The 25,814-nt window shown below is 40.3% G+C and overlaps 1 protein-coding gene across 1 annotated transcript in view; it reads left to right on the forward strand.

The window, feature by feature from the left end:
• Positions 1-25,814, forward strand: part of mrps5 (mitochondrial ribosomal protein S5) — a 102,923-nt gene that overhangs the window by 13,111 nt on the left and 63,998 nt on the right. Inside the window, exons 2-4 of the mRNA XM_052024785.1 lie at positions 870-1,013; positions 13,827-13,952; positions 15,763-15,996. Coding sequence (XP_051880745.1) covers positions 870-1,013; positions 13,827-13,952; positions 15,763-15,996 — 504 coding nt within the window. The remainder of the gene's footprint in view (positions 1-869; positions 1,014-13,826; positions 13,953-15,762; positions 15,997-25,814) is intronic.

A 25,814-nucleotide genomic window follows, 5' to 3' on the forward strand; every position in this document is an offset into this window, starting at 1 on the left:
TGAAATCCCCTTTCATTATTCTAAACTTGAGGGTGTTTAGGCCCAGCTTGCTTAACCTGTCCTCATAAGTCAAGCCTGTCATTCCAGAGAATCAGTCTGAAGTATTAATGTGGTGAATTGTTGCTGGCCCAATGCAGAACCTTGTGGGACAGTATTAGTCACAATCTGCTAATTAAAGTGCCTGCCAACTATTCCTTCACTCTGTTTCTTGCTGCTCAGCTAATTTCCTAGCCTGATCAATAATTTGTCTTCAGTTCCATCATTGAGTTTCATCATTAGCTAAAAATCTCTTATGAGGGAACTTTAATGAATTTTCTGGAAATCCATATTGGTAGAATCTACTGTCACTCCTCTGTTCACTAATTTTAGTTACTCTTAAATATTCGATCAGGTTTGTCAGCCATGATCTGGCTCTCTGATCAACTACAAAAGTTCAAAGAGGTAATCACTCTACCTTTTGATCATAGTATTTTCCTGTTCACATTAGGTGAACTGGACTGCAAAACCCTCACTCTTACCCCTTCATCTTTCTTAATAGAAAATGATATGCATGATATTTCAATCTTGAGGAAAACTTTCTGAGGCAAGAGAACTTTGAAAGATTATAGTTGGGGTGATGTTCTCACGTACTTCCACGAAAACATTGGCACAGATTCATATTCAGTACCTAGGTGCCACTGGCATTCCATAGCAATCCATCACCTGGGGATTTGTCAGCCCTTAGTGCTCTCTTTTTGTTATTTTGTTTGTCAACTTTGCTAGATTATTTCCCAAGGCTTCTTTTGTATTTTATACTTGCCACTAATGTGTCATTTTATTGTTGTTTCTTATTTGTCTTTCATAGAATTGGCTTTTTCCACTCTTTGCAGGAAGCATTTTTGCGAGCACTGCCTGGAATCGGACTGGCTGGCCTTTTCTCCACTGTACCTCAGCCCTGCAGACTGGATTATCCACATCCACACCACTCCCTTCTGTGCTCCATCAGTATAGGCACAGCAGTTTCTTTAACAAATGTAAGTTTGCTCTTCTGGTTCTAAAAGTGACCTGAAGCATTTTCATTTTTGTGTCATTTTGTTTTAAGATATTGAGGTGTTCAAGCTCTCTAAGTTATAACCACTCCACTATTGAACAGCACATGTTTTTTTTGATTAGTTATTGAGCAACTTTTGTAATAGCATTTTCACGTGAAGCTGAAAAGCAGGTGTTGTGCATGTACTTTGAAATATTGTAGCCTCAGTTCATTCTGGCTAACCTGATATAGTCTGATTTATGGTGTGCTGATACTCAGCATGCACAATGGTTTGAGCATCTTGTTGAATCATAAATTCTTAATGCTGAAGGCTTTTCAATCTGACTCTACCATCTGTGCTGTATGCCATGGGCGGAAGAAGTCTTTGAGAAGAGAGGCAAAGAAGTTTAACATGTCCACAGAGGACAAGGTTCTTTTACTTTTAAACATTTAGGGATAATTTTATTTTTGCCAAAAAATAATTTTGTTGGCACTTAAGGATTTATTAAAACTATGCAATGGACCTCATAAGTTTGGGTTTGTCAAGAATGCATATTTGGATTCTGAGCCTTAACAGATCTGAACAGCTCACTGTGTGGGCACTTACTATCACACGCCCATATCTACATCAGCATTCCCTGAGGATATAACATGGAATCACAGAAGATTTATGACATAGAAGGAGGCTATTCAGCCCGTTGTGTTTGTGCCAGCTTACTCCCACTTTCTGGCACTTGGTCTGTAGCCCTGCAGGTCACAGCCCTTCAGGTTTCTTCCAAGTATGTTTTAAATATGATGAAGGATTTTGTCTCCACCATCCTTTCAGGCATTGACCGCCAGATCTCTACCACCCCTTGTGTGAATTTTTTTCTCATATTTTATATTTCCCTTGCAGCACAGGAGGAGGCCATTCAGCCCTTTGAGTGTAAGCTAGCTCTCAGACCATTCCAGTCAATCCCATTTCCCCACTTACTTTCCTGTAACCTATCCTCTGCCACATGTCCGTCAACTCCACCTTGATTCTCCTACCACCATCCTCACTAGGCATAATTTGCAGTAGCCTACCAAAGAGCAAGTCCTAGGAATATGCGAGCAAAATGGAGCAAACAAGGAAACCCAGGCTGTCAGAGAGGAACGTACATACTCCATAGAGACAACACCCATGATCAGAATCAAACATGGGTGCTGGAGCTGTGAGATAACAGCTCTACCTGAGCACTGCTGTGCCACATCTCCCTCTAATCCTCCTACCATTTACTTTTAATTTATACTCCCTGGCTTTTAACTCCCCTGAAAGGGATAATAGTCCTTCTTACTTAAGCTAGCTATGCCCCTTATAATTTAGTACATCCCAAATAAGTCTTCCCACAACCTCCAAAGAGAATAACCATTTCTTTTTGAAAAGGAGAAAAAAATGCATCAGTGGAGAGAGAAATATAGTTGATGTTTCAAGTTGTTAACCTTTCATCAGAACTGAGTAAAGTTAGAAATCAAACCCATTTTAACTTGTAGAGGAGGGTCATGCCTGTGATAGGATGGAGACCAAAGGAGACTGAATGAAACAGGTGGTGCTGGTGCCAGCTGAGAGTAGTCGGTAGGCTTGTTAATGACAAATGACCTGTTCGAGAAAAGATGCAGATAGAAAGAGGAATGAAAATTGAGGATTAGAGAGCTTATCCAATCCAATATAAGCATCCAGTCTCTCCTTGTGGCTAGAATTTTTGAGTGCTGACAATATCCATGTTAGTCTCCTTTGCACCTACTCCAGTACATTATTCATCCTTCCTGTATGGCGATGACTAAGGCCATGTGCAGAATTCAAGCTATGGACTAATTAGTATTGTTGAAGCATAACCTTCTGCAACAACCCTCCCTCCTACCATACCCCCACCCCAACCACTGCCACCAATGCTTTAGTGCATAAAGGATACACTCACTTATGCCCTTTACCTACCCATCCTGCGACCTTCACAGATCTGCGGACATAACTCCAAAATCCCTTCATCTTCGACCTGAAACCTTAGCTCTGTTTCTCTTCCCACAGATGCGTCCTGAACAGCTGACTATTTCCAGTGCCTTCTGTTTTTATTTCAGATTTCCAGCATCTGCATTTTTTTTATTTTGATTTTCACTCCAAGGTCTCTCTGTTCTTTCAAGCCAGTCAATAGTCTGCTATTTACTGTTTATTCCCGTGCCCATTTGGACCTTTCCAAATGTCTTAAGCTTCTCTGGGTCAAATTCCATTTGCCATTTTTCTGCCCAAATAATCAGACTATCGATGTCTTCCCAGTCCAGATGAAGGGTCTCGACCCAAAACGTAAACTGTCCATTTCCCTCCATAGATGTTTCCTGACCTGCTGAGTTCCTACAGCAGTTTGTATGTTGCGTATGTCTTCCCATAGTTTGTTCTCCTCCTTATGTAAATCTTATTCCCAATGTTTGCAACAGTTGCAAACATTGGCTTTCACTGAGAGCATTTCTTTGCTCTTGATGCAGGATAAACTCAGTGAGGTTTGAGTCATTACACATCTTCATTCCACATTCAAGGTGAGACGTATAAAGTAGGTATGAAGGGAGTCGTGTAATTCAATCAGTGCAGCTTCCTTCAAGAAAAGAAAAAGTACACACAGAAATTTCACATTGCTGGGGAACCTAAACAAATCCTCCTCTATTTCCATCTATTTCATCTCAGCAAAGGTCCTCACAGATTTCTCCTCAGTAGAAATTGATTGCATTAGCAGAACCTCTTGCCTGCTAAGACAGGAATTTCAGAGAGTTGCCATACAGAGTAGCCAATCAAACCTACTGTGATATTTCTTATCCTTTCTCCTCTGAAGTTGGCTCATCGTAAAGTCCAAAAAAAGATCAGGTATTCAAATTCCTGAATGTTTCCTCCAAAATATTTAAGGTGTCATTACTGAGGTTTACTTGCCAGTTGCTTTATCTTACTACTGATTTGCACCCAGCTTTGGGCTTTCCTTAAAATAATATCCTTTAAACGGATACTTTAATTTGGCAAAGAAAACTTGATTTTTTGAAATATATTTTATCCTTCCATGGAAAACTGAAAAGAGAAAGTTAGAAAAGAGAAAAATCAGAATGGAGTACAGAAAAATCAAACGCAAATGTAAGGTTACTAGATTCTAAAAGGACAATGAGCGTCAGGGCATTGTACTGTATCTGAATGTCATAGTATTCAAAACAAGGTCAGTGAACTTGTGGCATGCATCAGTACAAAAGGGGTATGATTTAGTGGCCATTACAGAAACGTGATTGCAAGGTGGAGATGATTGGGAATTAAATATCTAAGGGTATCAGGTAATACTGAAGGATAGGCAGGAAGGTAAGGGAGGTGGGGTAGCACTCTTAATTCAGAATGAAATCAGGGCGATAGTGAGAGATGATATAAGACCTAGGGAGCAGAATGTTGAGTCCATCTGGGTAGAAATTAGTGATAGTAAAAGGAAAAAAAGTCACTGGGGGGAGTTGTCTATAGGCCACCGAATAATAACATTACAGTGGCACAGGCAATAAACCAAGAAATGTTTGATGCATGTAAGAATGGAATGGCAGTTGTCATGGGGGACTTTAACTTCTACATAGATTGGGTGAATCAAGTTGGTCAAGGCAGTCTTGAGGAGGACTTCATGGAATGCATCCGTGATAGCTTTCCTGAACAGCATGTTAGTGAGCCTACAAGGGAAAATGCAATCTTAGATCTGGTTCTGTGAAATGAGACAGATAAAATTACTAGTCTTGTAGTTGGGGATCCTCTTGGAAAGAGTGATCATAGTATGATTGAATTCCTCATACAAATGGAGGCTGCAATAGTTCGATCTGAAACCAGTGTATTAGGCCTAAACAAGGGAGACTACTACAGGATGAGGGAGGAGTTGGCTAGCGTAGACTGGGAACACAGTTTATATGGTGGACAGTTGAGGAGCAGTGGAAGATTTTCGAAGAGATTTTTCACAGTGCACAACAAAAGTATATTCCAGTTAGAAGCAAGGACAGTAAGGGTGGGGAGAGCCAGCCTTGGATAACTAAGGAAGTAAAAGAAGGCATCAAGCTAAAAGCTCATGCATACAAAGTCGCCAGGAGCAATGGGAAACTGGAAGATTGGGAAAACTTTAAAAAGCAACAAAGAACCACTAAGCAAGCAATAAGGAAAGGGAAGAAAGGTTATGAAAATAAACTTGCACAAAATAAAAACATATAGTAAAAGTTTTTATAATTATATGAAGTGGAAAAGGGTGGCTAAAGTGAATGTAGGTCCCTTGGAAGATGAGAAGGGGGAATTAATATTGGGTAATGTGGAAATGGCCAAGGCCTTGAATGACAATTTTGTGTTGGAGTTCATGGTGGAGGACGCGTTTAACATGCCAAAGAGAGATGTTATGGATGCGATGGGAGGTGAGGACCTCGATACAATCACTATCACTAAAGAGGTAGTGATGAGCAAACTAGTGGCCCTATAGGTAGACAAGTCCCCTGGTCCTGATGGGATGCATCCCAGGGTACTGAAGGAAATGGCAGAAGTTATAGTAGAGGCGTTTGTGATAATTTTCCAAAATTCTCTGGACTCTGGGCAGGTCCCGGTGGATTGGAAGACAGCAAATGTCACGCCACTGTTTAAAAAAGGATATAGGCAAAAGGCTGGTAACTATAGGTCAGTTAGCTTAACATCTGTAGTCGGGAAAATGCTTGAAGCTATCATTAAGGAAGAAATAGCGAGACATCTGGATAGAAGTGGTTCCATCAGGCAGACACAGCATGGATTCAGGAAGGGCAGGTCCTGTTTGACAAACTTACTGAAGTTCTTTGAGGATATAATGAACGCAGTGGATAGAGGGGAAGAGGTGGATGTTGTATACTTGGATTTCCAGAAGGCATTTGATAAGGTGCCACATAAAAGACTTATCCATAAGATAAGGATGCATGGAGTTGGGGGTAATGTATCAGCATGGATAGAGGATTGGTTAATCAATAGAAGGCAGAGAGTTGGGATTAATGGGTGTTCCTCTGGTTGGCAATCAGTGATGAACAGGGCGCCGCAGGGGTCGGTGCTGGGCCCGCAACTGTTCACGATATACATTAACGATTTGGAAGAGGGGACCGAGTGTAGCGTATCTAAATTTGCTGATGATACTAAATTGACTGGAAAAGCAAATTGTGCAGAGGATGCGGAGAGTCTGCAGAGAGATATAAATAGGTTAAATGAGTGGGCAAGGGTCTGGCAGATGGAGTACAGCATTGGTAAGTGCAAGGTCATCCACTTTGGAAGGAAAAATAGAAGATCAGATTATTATTTAAATGGTGACAGATTGCAGTATGCTGTTGTGCAGAGGTACTTGGGAGTGTTTGTGCATGAATCGCAAAAAGTTGGTTTGCAGGTGCAACAGGTTATCAAGAAGGCAAATGGAATGTTGGCCTTCGTTGCTAGAGGGATTGAATTTAAGAGCAGGGTTATGCTGCAACTGTACAGGGTACTGATGAGGCCACACCTGGAGTACTACGTGCAGTTCTGGTCTCCTTACTTGAGAAAAGATGTACTGGCTTTAGAGACAGTGCAGAGGAGGTTCATCGGGTTGATTCTGGAGATGAGGGGGTTACCCTATGAGGAGAGATTGAGTCGCCTGGGACTGTACTCACTGGAATTCAGAAGAAGAGAGGGGATCTTATAGAAACATATAAAATTATCAAAGGGATATATAAGATAGAGGCAGGAAGGTTGCTTCCACTGGTAGGTGAGACTAGAACTAGGGGACATAGCCTCAAGATTCGGGGGAATAGATTTAGGAGGGAATGAGGAGAAACTGCTTTTCCCAGAGAGTAGTTAATCTGTGGAATTCTCTGCCCAGGGAAGCAGTAGAGGCTACCTCATTAAATATATTAAGACACAGTTAGATAGATTTTTGCACAGTAGTGGAGTTAAGGGTTATGGGGAAAAGGCAAGTAGGTGGATCTGAGTCCACAGCCACATCAGCCATGATCTTATTAAATGGCGGAGCAAGCTCGACGGGCCGGATGGCCCACTCCTGCTCCTATTTCTTATGTTGATAAGGAAATTATGTATTATGTAGTATGATGAGCCACTTTCTTCAGGATTCATTAATTACATTAACTCTACAGTTACTGTTGTACAAATTGTGGAAGTGAGGAGCTACTAACTTCAGACCTGTGAAGACTCCTGATTATATTTATGGAAATATTATTGACCTATGTTCATGAAATCCATATTTTAACTCGGTTGTCACTAAAAAGTTGCAGTTTGGCTGTACAGCCTTCTGGGAAAAAATGATGACCTTATTGTGGAAGGCATTAGGGGTGTGACAATATTTTTAAAAATCACAAAATCCCAGGAGGGTACAGCTCAGAAGGAGGCTGTTTGGCCAATCCTGCTCATAGGATCAAGAGTTGACTATGTTGCTGCTAGTCTGAAGTCTCAAATAGGTTATGTAGTCAAGGTAACAAATTTCCTACATCCTAGAGGGCATGAATGAGCTGGATCTGGTGTTTTCATGGTCACATTACTATCTTTTTAATTCATAGATTTATTTAATTAAGTGACTGATCTTAAAGACCAGAGCTGCAGTAATGGGATTTGAACATATCTGGTGATCATTGATCAAGGCCATGATTATTACTTTGACAGTAATAAGCAGGATGCTGTTACACCTCATATCTTTTAGTCATTCTATAAAGAGGACTGTCACAAGGCTGAGACTGTGATCTATGAACCTGTTAATTGATGTGCTTAAATAACAGCAAAAGATCAGCACAGAAAATTAAATACAATTACAGTGTACAAGTTACAACTCCTCAACGTATTGGGATGAGTGTTCTTATAAGTTATCTAGCAATATTGAACCTGCAGCAGTATCCATAGTACAGAACTAATGCATGAGGTTGAGTGCATGCCCCAGAGCCTTCACTTGCTCATCACAAAACAGACTGAAATATGCTTGGACAGGAAGAACTGCTGAGCAGACCAAAAGTTCTCAGATATTTCATTTTCAATTAGCACTTTCAAAACAGCCTAGTGAACATGCCAATCACAGGAAACCTGCCTTCCCTCCTACACCCTTTGGCAGGTTGGCAGTTAGCTGTATCACTCCTCTTTGCCTTTGAAAGCGACTTCCCAAACATTGATAATTTTGTTTTCTGACTGGGCATAAAAATGTCACTGATCTCACTCGGTCATTGGATAATGGTATCAATTTGAGTGTTAACTTTCTGAACCTTTATGATATTTTAGCACCAATCAAAAGTGATGCCCTTTCAAATTTTAGTAATTTAAAAGGTAAGTATATGAATAATCTTATGACACTAATTTATCATCCTAGGGCCTCTTAAAGGTGCAAAACATGCTGCTTGCTTTGAATACATAACTGATTCTTTAGGGCTACAAAAAATTTACTGCAACTGCTTACACACGAATGAATAAAAGCCTTTTCCACCATTTAATAGGATCATAGTGATCCACATTAACTCATTTTTTCTACTATACACCTTCACTCTCTAGAGTTGAGAATCTATCTACTTCTGCCTTTAAAATATTCAAAGCTTCCACTGACACAATGGTGCAGCAGTTGGAGCAGCTGCCTCACAACTCCAGGGACCCTAGTTCGATCCTGATCTCGGGTTCTATCAATGTGGAGTTTGCACTTGTTCGGTGTGGTCGCAAATGTTTCCTCTGGATGCTCTGGTTTCCACCCTCATCCCAAAGAGGTGTTGGGAGGATAATTGGCTACTGTAATTTACTCCTTGGTATTGGTTAATGACAAAAAACTTCAGAGTAGAAGGGCGTGTGAGAGAAAGAATAAATTGCAAGAGTACAGTGAAATAAGCGGAGGGGGAATGGAAATAATGGGTAAGGAGAGGGAAAATGGGATAATTGGGATTGCTCCCCTATGAGGCAGCATGGACCTAATGGGTTGAATGGTTTCCCCTGTGTTATTTCTAAGAATAAGATTTCATTCAGCATACCTGTAGAAAATCATGATGTATTCCAGTATTAATTGTCATTGCCCTTTGAGGAAGAGAGTTCCAAAGATTCCCAACCCCGTTAGAGGGTTCTGAAAGGACAAATAAATGCCTCATCTCCACCTTAAATTGGTGACCCCTTACTTTGACTTACATTGACTTCTAGTTCTAGGTTCTCCCAAAGGGTGACAGATACTCTCTAGATCCATCCCTGCAGGATCTTGTGACACTTCAATTACTCTTCTGAACTCCCAATAAGTGTGCCTAACCTGTCTAACCTTTCCTCGGAAGGCACACCTTGGAAGTCTAAAAGCCAGGTGCAGCAATGAATATCTTTTGTTCATCCCTCCAATCTTCAGAAATATTCACCCAATTTCCCTTTAAGTTTTTGCGCATCGTCTTCTAGGAAGCTACCCCTCCACCACCCTCTGAGCAAAGTGCTTCTATTGTCAACCTTGTGGTAGCATTCTCACCTCTTCAATTAGAAGGGCACAAAATCTTGTCCTGCTTCGCCTCTTATAATACTACATTGAACTTTCAATATGAATTGAGGGAATGCTGAGTCATTGGAGTTGCTACCTTTAGATGTGATAGTAACCTGAAATTCTATCTCCCAAGTATGTCAAAGTTTCTATGGCACCATCTGAAGAAGCACAAGGTCTGCCCAACCACTTAAGCTTTGAACCAACACCGTTAAACCAGATTACCTGCCCACTTATTCCACAGTTGCCGGTTGAATTTGCTGTGTTCAAATTGGCAGATACATTTCCCTACACCAGGCCAGTAAGTGTATTTGAAAGGAACTTATTTGGCTGTGAAGTGATTTAGAATATCATGAGAGTGTGAAAAGTATTATCTAAATCAAGTTCTTTCCTTGTCTTTTTGTTTTGTTCGTGGCCATCCTGAGCATATCATCATGGTGCAATTCATCAGTTTAGTGAATGGTTGATGGATGAATACCTTCACCTAAAATTGGAAAAAAGGGCCAGCATTTGCATCATGTTGTATTGCCATTGATGGGGAGAATCTGACGATGTAAGTTTTGTGAGCAGCAGTTACATGAATCTGAAATTGAGTGCTCTGAGTCTTTGATAGAAGAAGATAAACACATTAAGACTCCAGCATTTTTATTTTCTCTGATGTACAGTGTCTTTATTTCTCCCTGGATATATTGCTTCTGATGGAAACCAATTGTGTTTCTTTCAAAATTATTGGTTGACAACTCCAGAATATTTGTTGTTCAATATAAACAAAATTTTTATCCCTTCATTCTTTCTACCCTTGCGGATTCCTGAGCTGAAAGCCCATACCCTGCAGAAAGTTCCACCCTCTCAAAGAAATCCAGTTGTTTAAATATATATGAACTTTATTTCTAAATTTTTAAGACATGAATTTTATGGGTAAAATAAATTAAATTTTGGAATATGTTATATGGAGGAAATGAATTCTGCCCTGCAAACTGTTAATATTCTTTATGAAAATCTGTGTTGTTATCCTGGGAGGCATTTGATTAACATTCACAAATGTGGTCTATTCAACATCTTGGTTCAACCTCCGTCTTTTCTGAAAGACCATCTGAATTCATTTAAACTGTACCATTGTTACTAAATAATGATAGGCGTACTGAAGGATGGACTTAGAGTGTTAGAAATGTCATAACACAGTTGGTATTTGAATTTGGATGCATCTGAATGAAATACCACTGTGTATATATTAATTCCTTAAATGCTATATTTCTTTTTACAAAAGTACAAACGTTAAAAATTTTATTTTAAGTTTCTTTTCTTTGGGAATGTAAGATTTTTGAATAAGAAGACCCAGAACCAGGCAACATGATATATAACATCACAGACCTGTTTAGGGGCACAGTTGCATCATTTCAACAGCCTGTTTGTCCCTTACCTCAGGATTTTTATTGTATTTAACAAATGAAACTTCAAAGAAAATGGGGTGAGGGTGAGAGTGAGAGCACCCAGTAATTTTTTTTTCTCCCTTGTTGCTTGTGATAGTGTCCAGGGAATGAATCATTAATGATTGGAGACTCCAGTCTTTCAATCCTGGAGGATTGGAAGCGCTATTCAGGGCAATGCAGAAAGGGGTAAAAGAGGCAGGAAAGAATTGGGGTGAAGGATTAGGAAAGTCAGTTCAGCTACAGGAATACTTCTGTTATAGAGTCATACCACACAAAAACAGGCCTTTCAGCCCGTCATTTCCATGTCGACTATCACATCCACATTCATACATATCCCATTTTTCAGTATTTGGCCTGTATCCTTTTATGCCTTCGTGATTCAAGTGATAAATATCGTGAGCATCTCTGGCTCCACCACCCCCTCAGCCAGTTAGTTCCACATTTCAAACACCCTCTGGCTGAAAAATTCTTCTGCAGATCCCCTCTTAACTTCCCGTCATTTACCTTAGAATGTATGCCCCTAGTTTTAGACACCTCTCCTAAGTGGAAGCATTTTTCACTATCTACTCTACGCCCCTCATAATTTTGTATGACCTCAATCAGATACCTCCTCAGCCTTTCCTACTCGAAGGAAAACAAATCCAGCCTCATGCAGGCAACATCCTGGCAAATCTCCTCCACCCCCTCTCCTGTGCAATTATGTCCTCTCTGTAGTTTGGTTACCAGAACTGCACAAGATTTCCCAGCTGTGGCCTGACTGATGTTTAGTTGTGTCATAACCTCCCTGTTGTGTTCTATGACCCAGCTAATGAAGGCAAGTATCCTGTATGCCTTCATAACTATCTTATTTACCCATGTTCCAGACTTGACAGTGCATGTACTGTATTGACATAAAGCTTAAATAAATCCCAATCTGACGCACATTTTTTAAATAAAGTTTTCATTAAACAAGATTACTGATTTAGTTCCTAATGTTTCTTCTGATTTTCCAGTAATCTGGAGTCAAGTAGCGACATTCAATATAAAACCCACAGAAGGAAGTAATTAGTCTCCTAACTAATGTCTGGAAGAGACAGGGAGATTGTTACACCAAGGCTCAGCAACACAATTCGAGCCACTTCAGGATTTGGTTAAAGGTCAGTAGCTTGAAAATGGGCTACTTCTCCATTCAGACATACAGCAACTTACTAGTGGGATGAGCACTGTCAATGAAATGTACTTGATTTTCAAAAATAACTGAGTTCTCAGTAGGGAACAAGATTATTTGACAGGGAGAAAAAATCAACTCTGGGCTTCCCGCTTTGCCACCAGATAATTGGCACCAGACCTAATTTAACAATGTGACCTGATGTTCCTGAGCTGCAACGGAACTGTACTGGAAGTGTTAGCTTGCTTGATTTGCTGGATCACCCCGTTTAAATAGAATAAGCCGATTCTTCGATTTATTTAAACTGGTGTTATATGTGAGTTACCAGGAAACTTCTTCCCCCATTCCCTTCCTAGCTCTGCTCATCCCCTTTGGGTGTCGAAGTGTTGGGCATGGAGGGTTTGGCTCAGACTTTGGGGGCACTTGCCAACTTGCGGATTGTTTATTCATCCAGCCAAATTTCTTGGTAGTGGAGCCCCAATAGGAACAACATCCATTCCTAATCATAGGGAATCGTAGAAAGGACAAAAGGAGATCATTGAATCACGGCTACTGATGCTTTTGATAGGATTTGTCCCAAGTATCCTCCAGCACTGCAAATCCCATTTGGTGGTGGATAGGATCAAGATTAGGATTAAACAGACCATCTTTGAATTGGGAGGCTGTGACCAGTGACGTGCTGAGGCCTCAGAGGTTCACCATCTATATTAGTAATTAAGATGAGGGTGTCGTGAGTAATGTGTCCAGATTTGCTGATGATACAAAGCTGGATGGCTGTGCAGGTTCTTAGGAGGGTCCACATTAGTATCAGGTAGACGTGGAGAGGTTATATAAATGATCGAGGACGTGGCAGTTTAATAATCTGCAGCCCTTTGTTGTCTCCACCAATCATCTCCCAGCCTCTATCACTATCTCCACCCTTCCCTTCCCCACCTGACTCCATCTGCCAATCAACCCCTCCTCACCTGGATCCACCTATCACTTGCCGGCTCTTGCCCCACTCACCTCTTTACACTGGCTTTCTCCCCTCTACTCTCAGTCCAGATGAAGGGTTGTGACCTGAAATCTCGACTCTCCATTTCCCTCTACGGATGCTGCCTGACCTGCTGAGTTCTCCAGCAGTTTATTTTTTTATGTCAGATGGCATGCAATTAGTTGCTTTTAGAAATATGAACAGAACTATTATGAAAGGAAACTTTTGGCCAATATGACACCACATAATGATGAATATTGCTACTTTGGAGATCACAAGAGACTGCAGATGCTAGAATCTGGAACCAAAAAAATGAACTGCTGGAGGAACTCGGCGGGTCGAGCAGCATCTGTAGTGGCAAAGGGATGGTTGACGTATTCCCTTTACCTCCACAGATGCTACTTGACCCACTGAATTCCTCCAGCAGTTTTTTTTTGCTACTTTAGCAATAAAAAATGTATGATATGTCATAAAGAGTCCATCATTTTATTTCCTTTACACTGTCTACAATAAGACCACCTGAAACTCTGTTGGGTCATAAACACTGATGAATTGTCCAATTCCTATCCATATAGTCACACATCAAATCGGACACCGAGTTATTTATGTCTTAAGCTCTTGAGTCCCCTTATTGCTAATATTTTGCACAACTTCTGTATGGAGAGAGAGAGGGTGGAATTTTAAAAATGATCTGAGTGAAGTGTTATTTCCAATCTGACACTACTAAAGATAGAGTGAATCAATTTCAAATGATACTTTTGTGGTATTCTTCACATTGAAAATATTTTTGTCTCAACAGTGACAGCAGATGAATTATGGCGGGGCGTACTAGCAGAATCTGGTGCCGGAGCACGAAAGGGGAGGGGTAAACGAACTAAGAGGAAGATAAAAAAAGATTTGAACAGAGGACAGATGGTTGGTGAAGGTAAGTGACAATAACATTTAATGCAGTTTAAAATTTGTGAAACCCCATTCCAATAAAGGTAATTCAGCACAACAATACTTCTCCACATCTTCATTCCAGTTGCTGGGTTTAATGTCATTTGAATATTATCGGTATTGGTTTATTATTGTCACTTGTACCGAGGTACAGTGAAAAGCTTGTCTTACAAACCAATCGTACAGGTTAATTCATTACACGGTGCAGTTACATTGGGTTAGTACAGAGTGCATTGATGTAGTACAGGTAAAAACAGTAACAGTACAGAGTAAAATATCACAGTTACAGAGAAAGTGCAGTGCAATAAGGTGCAAAGTCACAACAAGGTAGATCATGAGGTCATAGTCCATCTCATTGAATAAAGGAACCGTTCAGTAGTCTTATCACAGTGGGGTAGAAGCTGTCCTTAAGTCTGGTGGTACGTGCTCTCAGGCTCCTGTATCTTCTACCCGATGGAAGGGGAGAGAAGAGAGAATGTCCCAGGTGGGTGGGGTCTTTGATTATGCTGGCTGCTTCACCAAGACAACAAGAGGTAAAGACAGAGTCCAAGGAGGGGAGGCTGGTGTCTGTGATGCACTGGGCTGCGTCCACAACTCTCTGCAGTTTCTTGCGGTCCTGGGTAGAGCAGTTGCCGTACCAAGCCGTGATACATCCAGATAGGATGCTTTCTATGGTGCATTGGTAAAAGTTGGTGAGAGTCAAAGGGGACAAACCAAATTTCTTTAGCCTCCTGAGGAAGTAGAGGCACTGGTGAGCTTTCTTGGCCGTGGCATCTACGTGATTTGACCAGGACAGACTGTTGGTGATGTTCACTCGCAGGAACTTGAAGCTCTCGACCCTCTGGACCTCAGCACCATTGATGTAGACAGGTACATGTACACCACCCCCTTTCCTGAAGTCAATGATCAGCTCTTTTGTTTTGTTGACATTGAAGGAAAGGTTGTTGTCATGACATCATTCCACTAAGCTCTCTATCTCCTTCCTGTACTCGGACTCATCGCTGTTTGAGATACGGCCTACAACGGTGGTATCATCTACAAACTTGTAGATGGAGTTAGAGCAGAATCTGGCCACGCAGTCATGAGTGTATAGGTAGCTTTCTGTGCTATTTGCAGCATATATGACAAAGGGGAATAGTTACATAGTGGTTCAGTTTCTCATAACCTAGAAGCCTGGACCACAGATCTGAAGAGATGGCTATGTCACAGAATGGCAATATTAACTGAAGTAAAATTTCTTTATTTTTAATCTAAATTCACTTCAATAAGTTATTAATTCCACCAAGTTAGGGGTGAAGAATAGAAGGTAAAAGGAGATGTAAACCTCATCATTTGGTTACTTGTGGAAGTGAAAGAAAGACTAGTGTGAAAGATTTTTTAAAAATGCTGGAAATACTCAGCAGGCAAATGAGCACTTGTGGAGAAAGAAATAGAGTTAACATTTCAGACTGATGACCTTTCCAGAAAACAGGTTTATAAATCAAACATTATAAGTTAAGGAGAAGGTGCTGCCTGATCTGAGTATTTCGGGAAAATTTTTCCTTTATTTCAGATTCCCAGCATCTGCAGTTTTCTTTTCAACAGGTGTGAGAAAATGGGAAATAGAATGGTGTAGTACTAACAGCTTTGCAATTTGAATGATTTATGCTCCTTACTGGGGAATGTAATTTCCAGAGGGAGTATAGTATGGGAGTACATGACTTGAATTTCCTATGTTTAGAGTGTTCTGCTGATGTATAGATGTTATTAACCTTGGCTGAACGCGTTTTAAGCAGATCTCTTGAATTGTTTTTTAGGACGAGCTGGCTTCCTCTGGCCTGGATTAAACGCTCCTGTTGTGAAAAGTGGAACCATTCAATCAATCGGAAAGCGTGACCAAAAGCAGCAGGAAGACCTGCAGGCACAAGCCCTTCGACAGCAGGAGGAATGGGACAAGAAAAGGAAGATGAAAGTTAAAAGAGAAAGAGGCTGGACTGGTAGCTCCTGGGGTGGCATCAGCCTGGGTCCCCCTGACCCTGGTCCTAATGGAGGTAGGGGAAAGTTCCTCTAACCAGTAAGCTCAAGCAAATGCTTCCAAAGTATAGAAAAATAGTTCACAGCACTGAATTCTCTACAATTGTTGTTTGCTATAATGTACATTACTTCTTCATCGGTAAGCTGCACCTTCCATGTGTCCTTAACCCAGAAGTGAAGTGTTTCATTTAACAACTGTGTAGCTTTTTAGGATCTACTAGCCTGTATTAATGGAGTTCCTGTATCACTCAAGGCTGAGCATTTACCTTGGGTGAATAGTTCTGAGTTCAATAATCCACTGCTCTAGCTGCCAAGACATTTCAGCTTTCAAGTTGATTGCCAGAGAAAATAAGTTTCTTTTGTTGAGGAGAAGCTTTAACTGCAATGATTGTTATCATAGAACATCTACAGCTCAAAGGGAAGCCAGTTAGTCCATTGGGTCTGTGTTGGCTCCTAGTAGATTAATTTCATCAATTCTCTTGCGCTGTTTTTCCCTGTAGCCCTACTCATTATTTTCTTACAGGTGTCTATCCAATTGACTTTTGAAATCCCTAATTGATTCTGTTTCTTTTTAAGGGATGTGCGCTTTGCAAGCTGAGCCAGCATTTAATTGCCTGTCCCTAGTTGCCCTGGAGAAGGCGGTGGTGAGCCGCTTTCTCAAACCGCTGCAGTCCTTGAGGTGTGGGAATACCCACATTTCTGTTAGGGAGGGAGTTGTAGGATTTTGACCCTGTGACAGTGAGATAGATTTCCAAGTCAGGTTGATGTATGGCTTGGTGGTGTTCCCTTGTTTTTGCTGGCCTTGTCCTTCTAGCTGGTAGAGGTTGTGATTTGGAAGGTGCTGTTTCAGGAGGCTTGGTGAGTTGCTGCAGTGCATCCTGTAGATGGTACAAACTGCTGCTACTGCACATCGGTGGTGGAGTGAGTGAATGGTTGTGGCTGGGGTGCCTGTCAAGCAAGTTGCTGTGTCCTGTATGGTGTCAAGCTTCTTGAGTGCTGTTGAAGTCACAAGATTCTGCTCTTGTAGACTGTGTGTTCTGGACTATAACTGCTTTATGTTTAAAATCATTTGGTGTAGGTGGGCCAATACCAGATAAGGCTTTTGTAACTGTGAACACCAGGTGACTGCTTCAAGGTGAAATTAGCACTGGTTGAATCAATAATCCATATTTGAATAGATGTGGAACTTGAAACGTGTGAAATATTTGCAATGATTTCTCCATGGAGAGCTGAAGTAAATAGAGTATTCTCTGGAATCTTCAACCACTTTGCTGAAGTTTACACAAGCCAAATAATTTGAAATTGGAAGTTCCATTCACTGCCTCTATACTGTCTAAGACTGCACATTTTTCATTGGCCTGTATGCCTTTTGCTCTACTGAAAACGCTTTACTTTCACCTGAATCACTGCTTGATTGGAAATCATCCTGTTCAGTCTTTATTCCTTGCCCTTGCATCACCCCTGCAGTTTGCACTATGATGTTCAATTTTTAGGATGTCAGGAGATTATTATTAAAGCAGAGTGCCAGACTCCTTTCTTATAGTGTGCTGTGGTTCCCTTTTGGCTCAAGTGCAGGAGTGCATTTTACTTTGATCAGGAGCTCTTAGCACACAGCAGATTCAAGCCTTGAATGCAGTCAAAGGCACAAAATTTACTACTTGCACTGTGGGGCATTGTTGGCAGCAGAAGCACCATTTCAGCAGCTTTTAACCAAGTAAAACTACTGTTGCTGGTGTGGTAGCCTGTAGCTAAATAGGGCATGTGTATATGCTTTCAAAAAAATAGGAAATGAAATTTATCTTTGATTGTAGTTCGAAATGGGCAAAAGTGACAGATTTCATGCAAAGGAAAATCATGCAAGCTGCAAAATAGGGTGCCAATTCACTCATCTGCTGAAGTAAGTTTCTCAACAGTAGAACTTGTAACATTAATCTAGTGATGCTGTAGGAATATTTACGGTTAGCTTGGCAGGGATTGAAGTTTGAATCAGTACAATAAATCTGAACTAGGCTTAATGAAATTTGAGTAGGTGGGAGCTGTTTCACATAGGAACTGAATCACTGAACTGCAGCAGTAAGTTTTGTTAAACGTTTTTTTTCTGACTTCATTTATTTTATTATTGGCATTGCACTGGTCAGCTCTGTTGATCTTTTCCTACGGAGGGGAAGTTATATACTTCTTACCTCTCTATTTACAGAGACATAGTACAGCACAGCACAGGAGCAGGCCCTTCAGCCCACAATGTCTGTGCCGACCGTGATGCCAAATTAAACTAAACCTATATCCCTGCACATAATCTATGTCCCTCCATTCCCTGTTGACATTGTGTAGGTTTTTGGTTTTGCAGATAGCCCACATGTAATTTCTCTTTAAATTGTTTGCACACGGTGCTTGAAGGTGGGTGAACTATTTTCATACTTCCATATTCTTTATAATTATACATCTGAAAATTTATTGGCATTTATTAAAATTGTATCTTTCAATAACTTTTGAACATTGTTGAATGATGTGCTTCTTGTGTATAGATTGTCCTTCAGCTGGGGACCTATACTATGCAGGATTTCTATCCTCTAAGTGAAGTAATGTTGGTAGTAATGTAACAGTCTCTCAAATGCCTCTACAATTCTCAAGTTGAAGGCCCCTTTTCCATCACTCGTGCACCTAGTGAAAATCCAGATCATAAGTTGCACCCGTGCTTCTGGGGGGAGAAAAAGCTTATTTTCACATCCTCCCAAAAACATATTATAATGTGGTATCTTCCCAAAGTGGGGTTTGAACACTTGGAATTGTTGGTGCAGATTACAATTAGCGTAACCTTCAACTTCAGAAGACCCCATTGAATTGAAATTCCCTGTGTTAAGATTGAACTCCTGTCCCCAGATTGGTTGGGCAGCCTTCTAGATACTAAATTACTATGTCACCCTGTCTCAGTTTCTTTTATTGCCTCCCAAACATAATCGCTTACAGGGAACAGTTACAGTAAGTACCACATTGCTGGTCTGATATCATATAAGCCAAGCCTGGAAATGTTCCCCAACGGATTTTTAAAACAATCCAGGAGATCCATTTAATTGTTTTAATTTTAATTCCTCAACTGCTCCTGTGGGATTCACACTAATGTCTTGCAATTGCAGTTCAGGCCTCTAGATTCTAGCCACCATAGTACTGTATACTGAAAAAGGATGATCTCAATTCTGACTGCCCTTTTTGTTAGATGATATTCAGTACTCCCAATTGAGACTTTTCTCTATAACTGTCTCTTCAACTCGACTTTTGGCCACCTGTCCTAGTTTTCCCATTTGTCTGATTCAGGCTCCTGTGAAGTGCCTTGGGACCCTCACTATATTGAAGATATGCATTAATGTCCTAGTTTACTTGCATAGTCAGCATTTCAGTTACAAAGAGTAGAACAGCTTCAACTCTGTACGTAGCCAGCTTGTCAGTGTGATACAGGGACGTGTACAGAATTTTAAATTCGCCAGCTTTTGAAGGAGCAGGTGAATGTGCCTTTAATGTAATCAGGTGAACATCTGCAGGGGTGTTCATGACCTCATCAGATTAACTGAGGGATGGAGGGGTAGATGAGTGGAGGAGACACTCATGCTGTTCCTCCTTGCTGCACACCCCTGTTGCCGTACTAATAAAATTGGTACAGTATTTACTTTCCTAATGTTACTTGCAGTTTTATTAAATAGATCTTTTTGTTATATTTAGAACTTGTATCACACTTACTATTGTTTCTCATTAGATTTCTCGTAACTCGCAAGATTCAAAATAGATTCACAGTTTAAAATATCCTAGAATTAGCTTTGTCCTTGTTTTTTAAATTTTAATCTTACATAGCTTTAGGCATTTCCTGCATCATATCAGTCCCAAAATATTTGTCATGTGAAGGATGAGCTAAATTGAATTCCATCTTCCAAAGACTAAACAAGAAAGAAAACCTAAGGGGTTTCATTTTAACACAAAATGCATCCCATCTGTAGAATTGTTAAAAAAATATAATTTATTAACAGTTTCACACGCATGGTAATTCACCCTTGCAAAGGTGTGATTAATTTAGTTGCCTCAGCATTATTATCCAGGTTTGTATGATGTGCTCTACTTTAGTGAAAGCTGTTGCTCTGCCTTTAATTTGCTTCTACAGAAGCAGGTACACTCAAAACATTGGAGCAGGTCTTTTCCTCAGCCTCCAGCACTTGCCCGTATTTCTTTTCAGAATCCCCAAAGTCTGCTACCAGTAGAGGCTTGAGCCAGCAGCAGTATCTAATGTTATGCCAGCAGTGAATTGGGGAACTTTCCACTGGAGGGAAATCTAGCTGGTCACCATGGTCCAAGGGCAGGCAGTCAGCAAGTTCAATATTAGTGAAAGATCTGCCCTATAAGTCTTCAGAAGAGTAAAATATGCTTTTAAAGTGAAAATATTTCCCATGTTTCTTCTAAAGTAAGGCAGTTTGTAGATACTTTGGCTTACCTTTTGTGTCTATAAATACCAATGCAAACAGATTCAATATTGTTTTTTACCCCACATCTTAACATGCACCAAGTTTCATTCTCCTATCACTCTATCCTCACTGACCTAAATTAATAACAACTCGATTTAAAAATTCTCATCTTGTTTCCAGATCCATGGCCTAGCTCCTCTCTATCTCCCGTAATCTCCACCAGTATTACAACCTTCCGTGGTCTCCATGCTCCATCAGTTCTGGACTACTGCATATCCTTCATCAATCTATGGCTTCCATGGCTTCAACTCTGAAATCCCATTCCCAAATTTTTCCAAGTCTCTCTAACCCTTCTGCTTTCTACATCCACCTGCTCCTGAGAAATGACTTTAGACACTACACAAGTTATAACATGCTATAACTGTGTCAGTTGTTGTTGGTTTGCCACCTTTGTTGTCAGTTCCTGACTTGAGATTTTCTCTACACTTCCTTTGTTAGTAGAAAATTTGCTTAACTTAAGCTTAATTTTTGTTTGAAAGGTATACATTTCTTCAGAAACAAAAATGCAGCCCAAAAATTCCCACAATAAAAAAAAAACTGAATAAGATAGAAATACAACTTTAGCCTTGATGAGTTTGCATTAGAAAATGGGGATAGGAATAGTTTGTTCTCTCTGACACAATTCTACATAAAATTACATTAGCCAATGTAATATGGCAAATGCAGCATGAGGAATCACATCATTGAACATCCCAATTCACATCCCATTAATGGTATTCGTAGGAATAATGAAACACCTAATACTTACACATTTGGCACAGAAGGAAGCCATTTGGCCAATTGTGCCCCTGCTGGCTTCCAAGAGCATCCATTTAACCTAATTTCCCCTCTCCTTATTTCCCTAGAGCCCTGCCATCATCTCCCCTTTAATTATTTTGCCAGTTACTTACACCGAGGTGAAATTGACACTACAGACAAACTTCTGGAGTAACACAGCTGGTCAAGCAGCATCTGTGGCAGTAAATGGACAGTCGATGTTCTGGGTCAAGACATCAACTGTCCGTTTCTCTCCACAGATGCTGCCTGACCTGAGTTCCTCCAGCAGTTCATCTGTGGCTGCAGATTTCAGCATCTGCCATCTCTTTTGTCTCCAGTCTGGAGATTTACACTGGCCATTTTAAACCACCTGCATGTCTCTGGGATGTGGGAGGAAGCCAGAGCATCTGGCAGAATGTGGTCACAGGGAGAATGTGAGAACTCCACGTAGACAGCACCTAAGGTCAGGATCAAACCCAGATCCCTGGAGCTGTCGGACAGCAGCATTACAGCTGTACCAGCATGCCACTCCTTGCACCAGAGTATTGCAATACAGTATTTTGGGAGTCCATCAATATGTCTTTTTTTTAACTTATTCATTTTTCAGGTTGTGTGCATCAGTGGTAAAGGCCAGTGCTTATTGCACATCTCTAATTGCCCTTGAGAAGGTGGTGATGAACCATCTTCTTGAACCACTGTAGCTCTTCTGGTTTAGGTACTCCCACAGAGCAATTGTACAGCAAACTGTAGAATTGAGGCCCAACGCTGATGATAGACCAGTGACATACTTCCAATTGAGGGTTTGCAACTGGTTGGGGAACCTACAGATAGTGGTGTACCCATCTGCTTACTGCCCTTGTCCTCCTTGATGGTAGAGGTTGCAGGTGTAGAAGGTACATTTTGCAGATGGTATGCTATGCTATGGTGTTGGGAGAAATGAATGTTTAGGGATGGGATGTCAGTTAAGCAGGCCGTTGATGTAATTGATTGTTTGCTATGATAGTTTGAGATAGTCTGGTACATTTGTCAAGCTTCCATTATGAAATGAGCATTTTGATGCATGGCACTGGCTTCACGATTGATTCCCTGGCCTCCTGGTCTTTGAATTCGTGTCATCCTTGCGTGCACTCGGTCTACCAAACAACGAGAGAGCAGAACATTTTGAAAGAGCAGCAAGGATGTCCACTTCCATCAAAATAGATACGTTTCAAAGTTGCTCTGAGGGAAAAATTGTATTAGCTGGAAGATATTGTAACAGATGCCTTGCCGGGTGCAGAATGCTTGTGAGTGACGATAACCTTTCAGAAGCAATGTTTACGCATAAGAGTTTTCTGCAAGATTCACTGATTCACAGTGGTAGAAGAACAGTTTTTACTTGGATGATTTCACGTGAGACTATTTGGTTCTTGACCTGTAAAGTTGGATTTAAACTGGTGAATTTTTTTGATTGATATCTTTGTAATGGATAACTTAAGAGTTATGTTAGCTTGAGTCAAGCCAGTCAAAATAAAAGTTGTCAATGCTCATCTCCAGGTGGCACATTTCATTGTAAAAAGTACAAAAGCAAAAGAGATTTGTAATTGAACCTTTAGTTGAACATTTACAAGCACTTCGCAGTTACAAGAGTAATTATACTCCATTATGTGGTAAGTCTATTCAGACTACTAACCTTTGTGCTGTTATGAAAGGTGCAGCTAATCAGGCTGTGCGTGACCAATGCCCTGAGATGTGCTTGATTAGCAAATTTTGCAGGCTGAAATTGTTTTCAGTTTATTGTACTTATTTTCAATGCAACTAATGTTCTCAGTGTTCTAAGCTTGAGTCGGAGTACAGGAAGGAGATAACGAATCTAGTGGAATGGTGTCATAACAACCTTTCCCTCAATGTGAGCAAAACAAAAGAACTGGTCATTGACTACAGGAAGCCCAGGCAGTGCACACGCTCCTGGTTACATCAATGGTGCTGAGGTGGAGGTGGTTGAGAGCTTCAAGTTCCTAGGAGTAAACATCAGCAATTGCCTGTCCTGGTCCAACCACACAGATACCATGGCCAAGAAAGCGCACCAGCGCCTCTACTTCCTCACGAGGCTAAAGAAATTCGGCATGTCCTCGCTGACCCTCACCAATTTTTATAGATGCATTCTGGCTTGGTATGGCAAGTGCCCTGCCCGAGACCACAAGAAACTGCAGAGAGTTGTGGACACAGCTCAGCACATCACGAAAACCAGCCTTCCCTCTATGGACTCTGTCTATATTTTTCACTGCCTCGCTAAAGCAACCAACATGATCAAAGACCCCTCCCACCCCAGACATTCTCTCTTCTTCCCCCTCCTATCGGGCAGAAAATACAAAAGCCTGAAAGCATGTACAATCAGGCCCAAGGACAGCTTCTTATAAGACTCTTGTACGATACAAGGGAATTTTGACCTCACAATCTACCTCATCATGACCTTGTACCTTATTGTCTGCCTTTCTCTGTAATTTGTAACACCATATACTGTATTCTATTATTGATTTTTCCCTTGAGCTACCTGGATGATCTGTATGGATGGCATGCAAAACACAGTTTTTCACTGTACCTTGGTTCATGTGACAATAATAAATCGATTTACCAATTTAGTCAATATAACTTGGTCCAATTTGTTAAAAAATTGACTTTGGGAGTTTTACCATGTGATTAAGTTGATTCAGAAATAATGATAAGGTATTGAACTAGGTAAATCATACTGTGGCATTTTGTTTTGTTTTCATTGTCACTTTTGGGCTTGGTTCTGCTTAAATGTCTTTTTAACAAGTAGATTATAAAGTGCATTGTTTTCAGATGAAAAAATAGTGGCCACACACTTGGTGAACACAAGTGATTATCTTGGTAACCAGGTCTATCCTTTGTGTCCTAAGAGAAGCCTCAGGCTCCTCATTCTGGCATACTGATTGTTGAGGTTTGCCTCCTTTTTGTTGCATTAGATTCTTTAAATAGTTTAAACAGATTAATCATGTCAAAGACAAGTTATTTTTCTACTTTCTAGGTAAGGCACAGTTGCAAATCTGGCATCCACATACTTGTGTCAGTTCACCAGAAACACTGCAGATTTTAGTCATTGTCATTCATAATTTTGTTTTACCTTCAAATTAATGCAAATTTGGAAAAAAAATTAATACAACTTCTAGCAAGCTGGTATATTTAATGCTGCTCAAAATTAGGAAGCTGTATACCATAATTACAGTCATAATCATGACATTTTCCGTAGTGTTGTGTGACCTTGAAATGGAATCTAGTCTTTTTTTAAAAAAACTCATTATCTGTGCCTAGCTTGACATGTTCCGTTGAGCATTGTGGAAAAATGAATTGTTTGGATGTAAGTTGCTGATTACTGCTCGTGTAATTGGAGCCTTTTGTTCCCCAAGACGACTTCAAATACTTTTAGCTCAATCTCTTCTATTTTTAGCAGTTTCAAAGACTCGGTGTAGATGTTCTTGAATATATGCCTCAAAAGCCTATTTTTTCATTGTATATCACCTCTTCCGTTTTAAGGAAAGACTTCACTGGGTTTCCATTCAAATTTTACCAGTGTAACCATTTTATAAGATACACCCTTCATTTTGCAAATGCGTTCAGAAACTGTCCCACATTCTCTACATATTTTCCAGAAGGTTGAATTTTACTGCATTCCTGAAATGTAATAAGTAAAATAGTTAAAACATTAAAAGACTATTTTTCTGAAGCTTTGAAATTTTAAGTCAGAGTGGCAATGTTATTGCCAAACGTAGAAACTTGAGATGAATAAATTATCTGGGACAGCTGATCTATATACTTAAATATTGCACCTTTACCTTACTGATTTGCTTTCTGCAAAAGAATAATTTTGTATGAGCAACCTTCCAGTATCTTTAAGTGGATTATCCATGTGGAAAACAAGTTATTTTTGCACCTTCTGGGTAAGCAGCAGTTACAATTTGGTGTAAATGTTGCTATAGCAGTTTGATAGTGGATTTGGAAATAATTGTAGTTTATAGTTTTGGTTTTACATTCTATTTAATGCAAAGTCAGCAAATATTTTTATAATTTTTGTTAAGTTGGTGTTTTTAATGCTACTCAGAATTAAAAACTTGCACACTGTTATTAGAGTTATAATCATTACAATTTCCAAAGTTTTGTCTGCCCTTGCAGATCGAATCAGGTTGTACAAAAATACAGGTGACCCCTGCGGTACAGCCATTTGAGTTGCAGAAATTCGCCCTTCCAGAATCCAAAAATTTGAGATGTGGAATAAAATTCACTCTCACGAAATATATGTGGGGTGGTGAAGGGGTAAGGAAGTAAATCAATCAACACAAGATGTATTTTTTTTCAACTTGCGTTTTTTAACGCATGCCCAGATGACACAGCTTCACGTTACGGAAAATCAGGGTACAGCCCGTTTTCTATGAACGCAACCTCCCTCTAATGCAGGGTCACATGTACCCTATTGTCCAGCTGACAAATTGCGTAAAAGAATGGATTGTCTAGATGTAACTTGCTGCTTACAGTTGCTACAATTTTTCCCTAAATGCTCTTTCTTTCCCTATTTTCTGCAG

Source organism: Pristis pectinata, chromosome 10 (assembly GCF_009764475.1).
Source record: "Pristis pectinata isolate sPriPec2 chromosome 10, sPriPec2.1.pri, whole genome shotgun sequence".
Lineage (NCBI taxonomy): Eukaryota > Metazoa > Chordata > Chondrichthyes > Rhinopristiformes > Pristidae > Pristis > Pristis pectinata.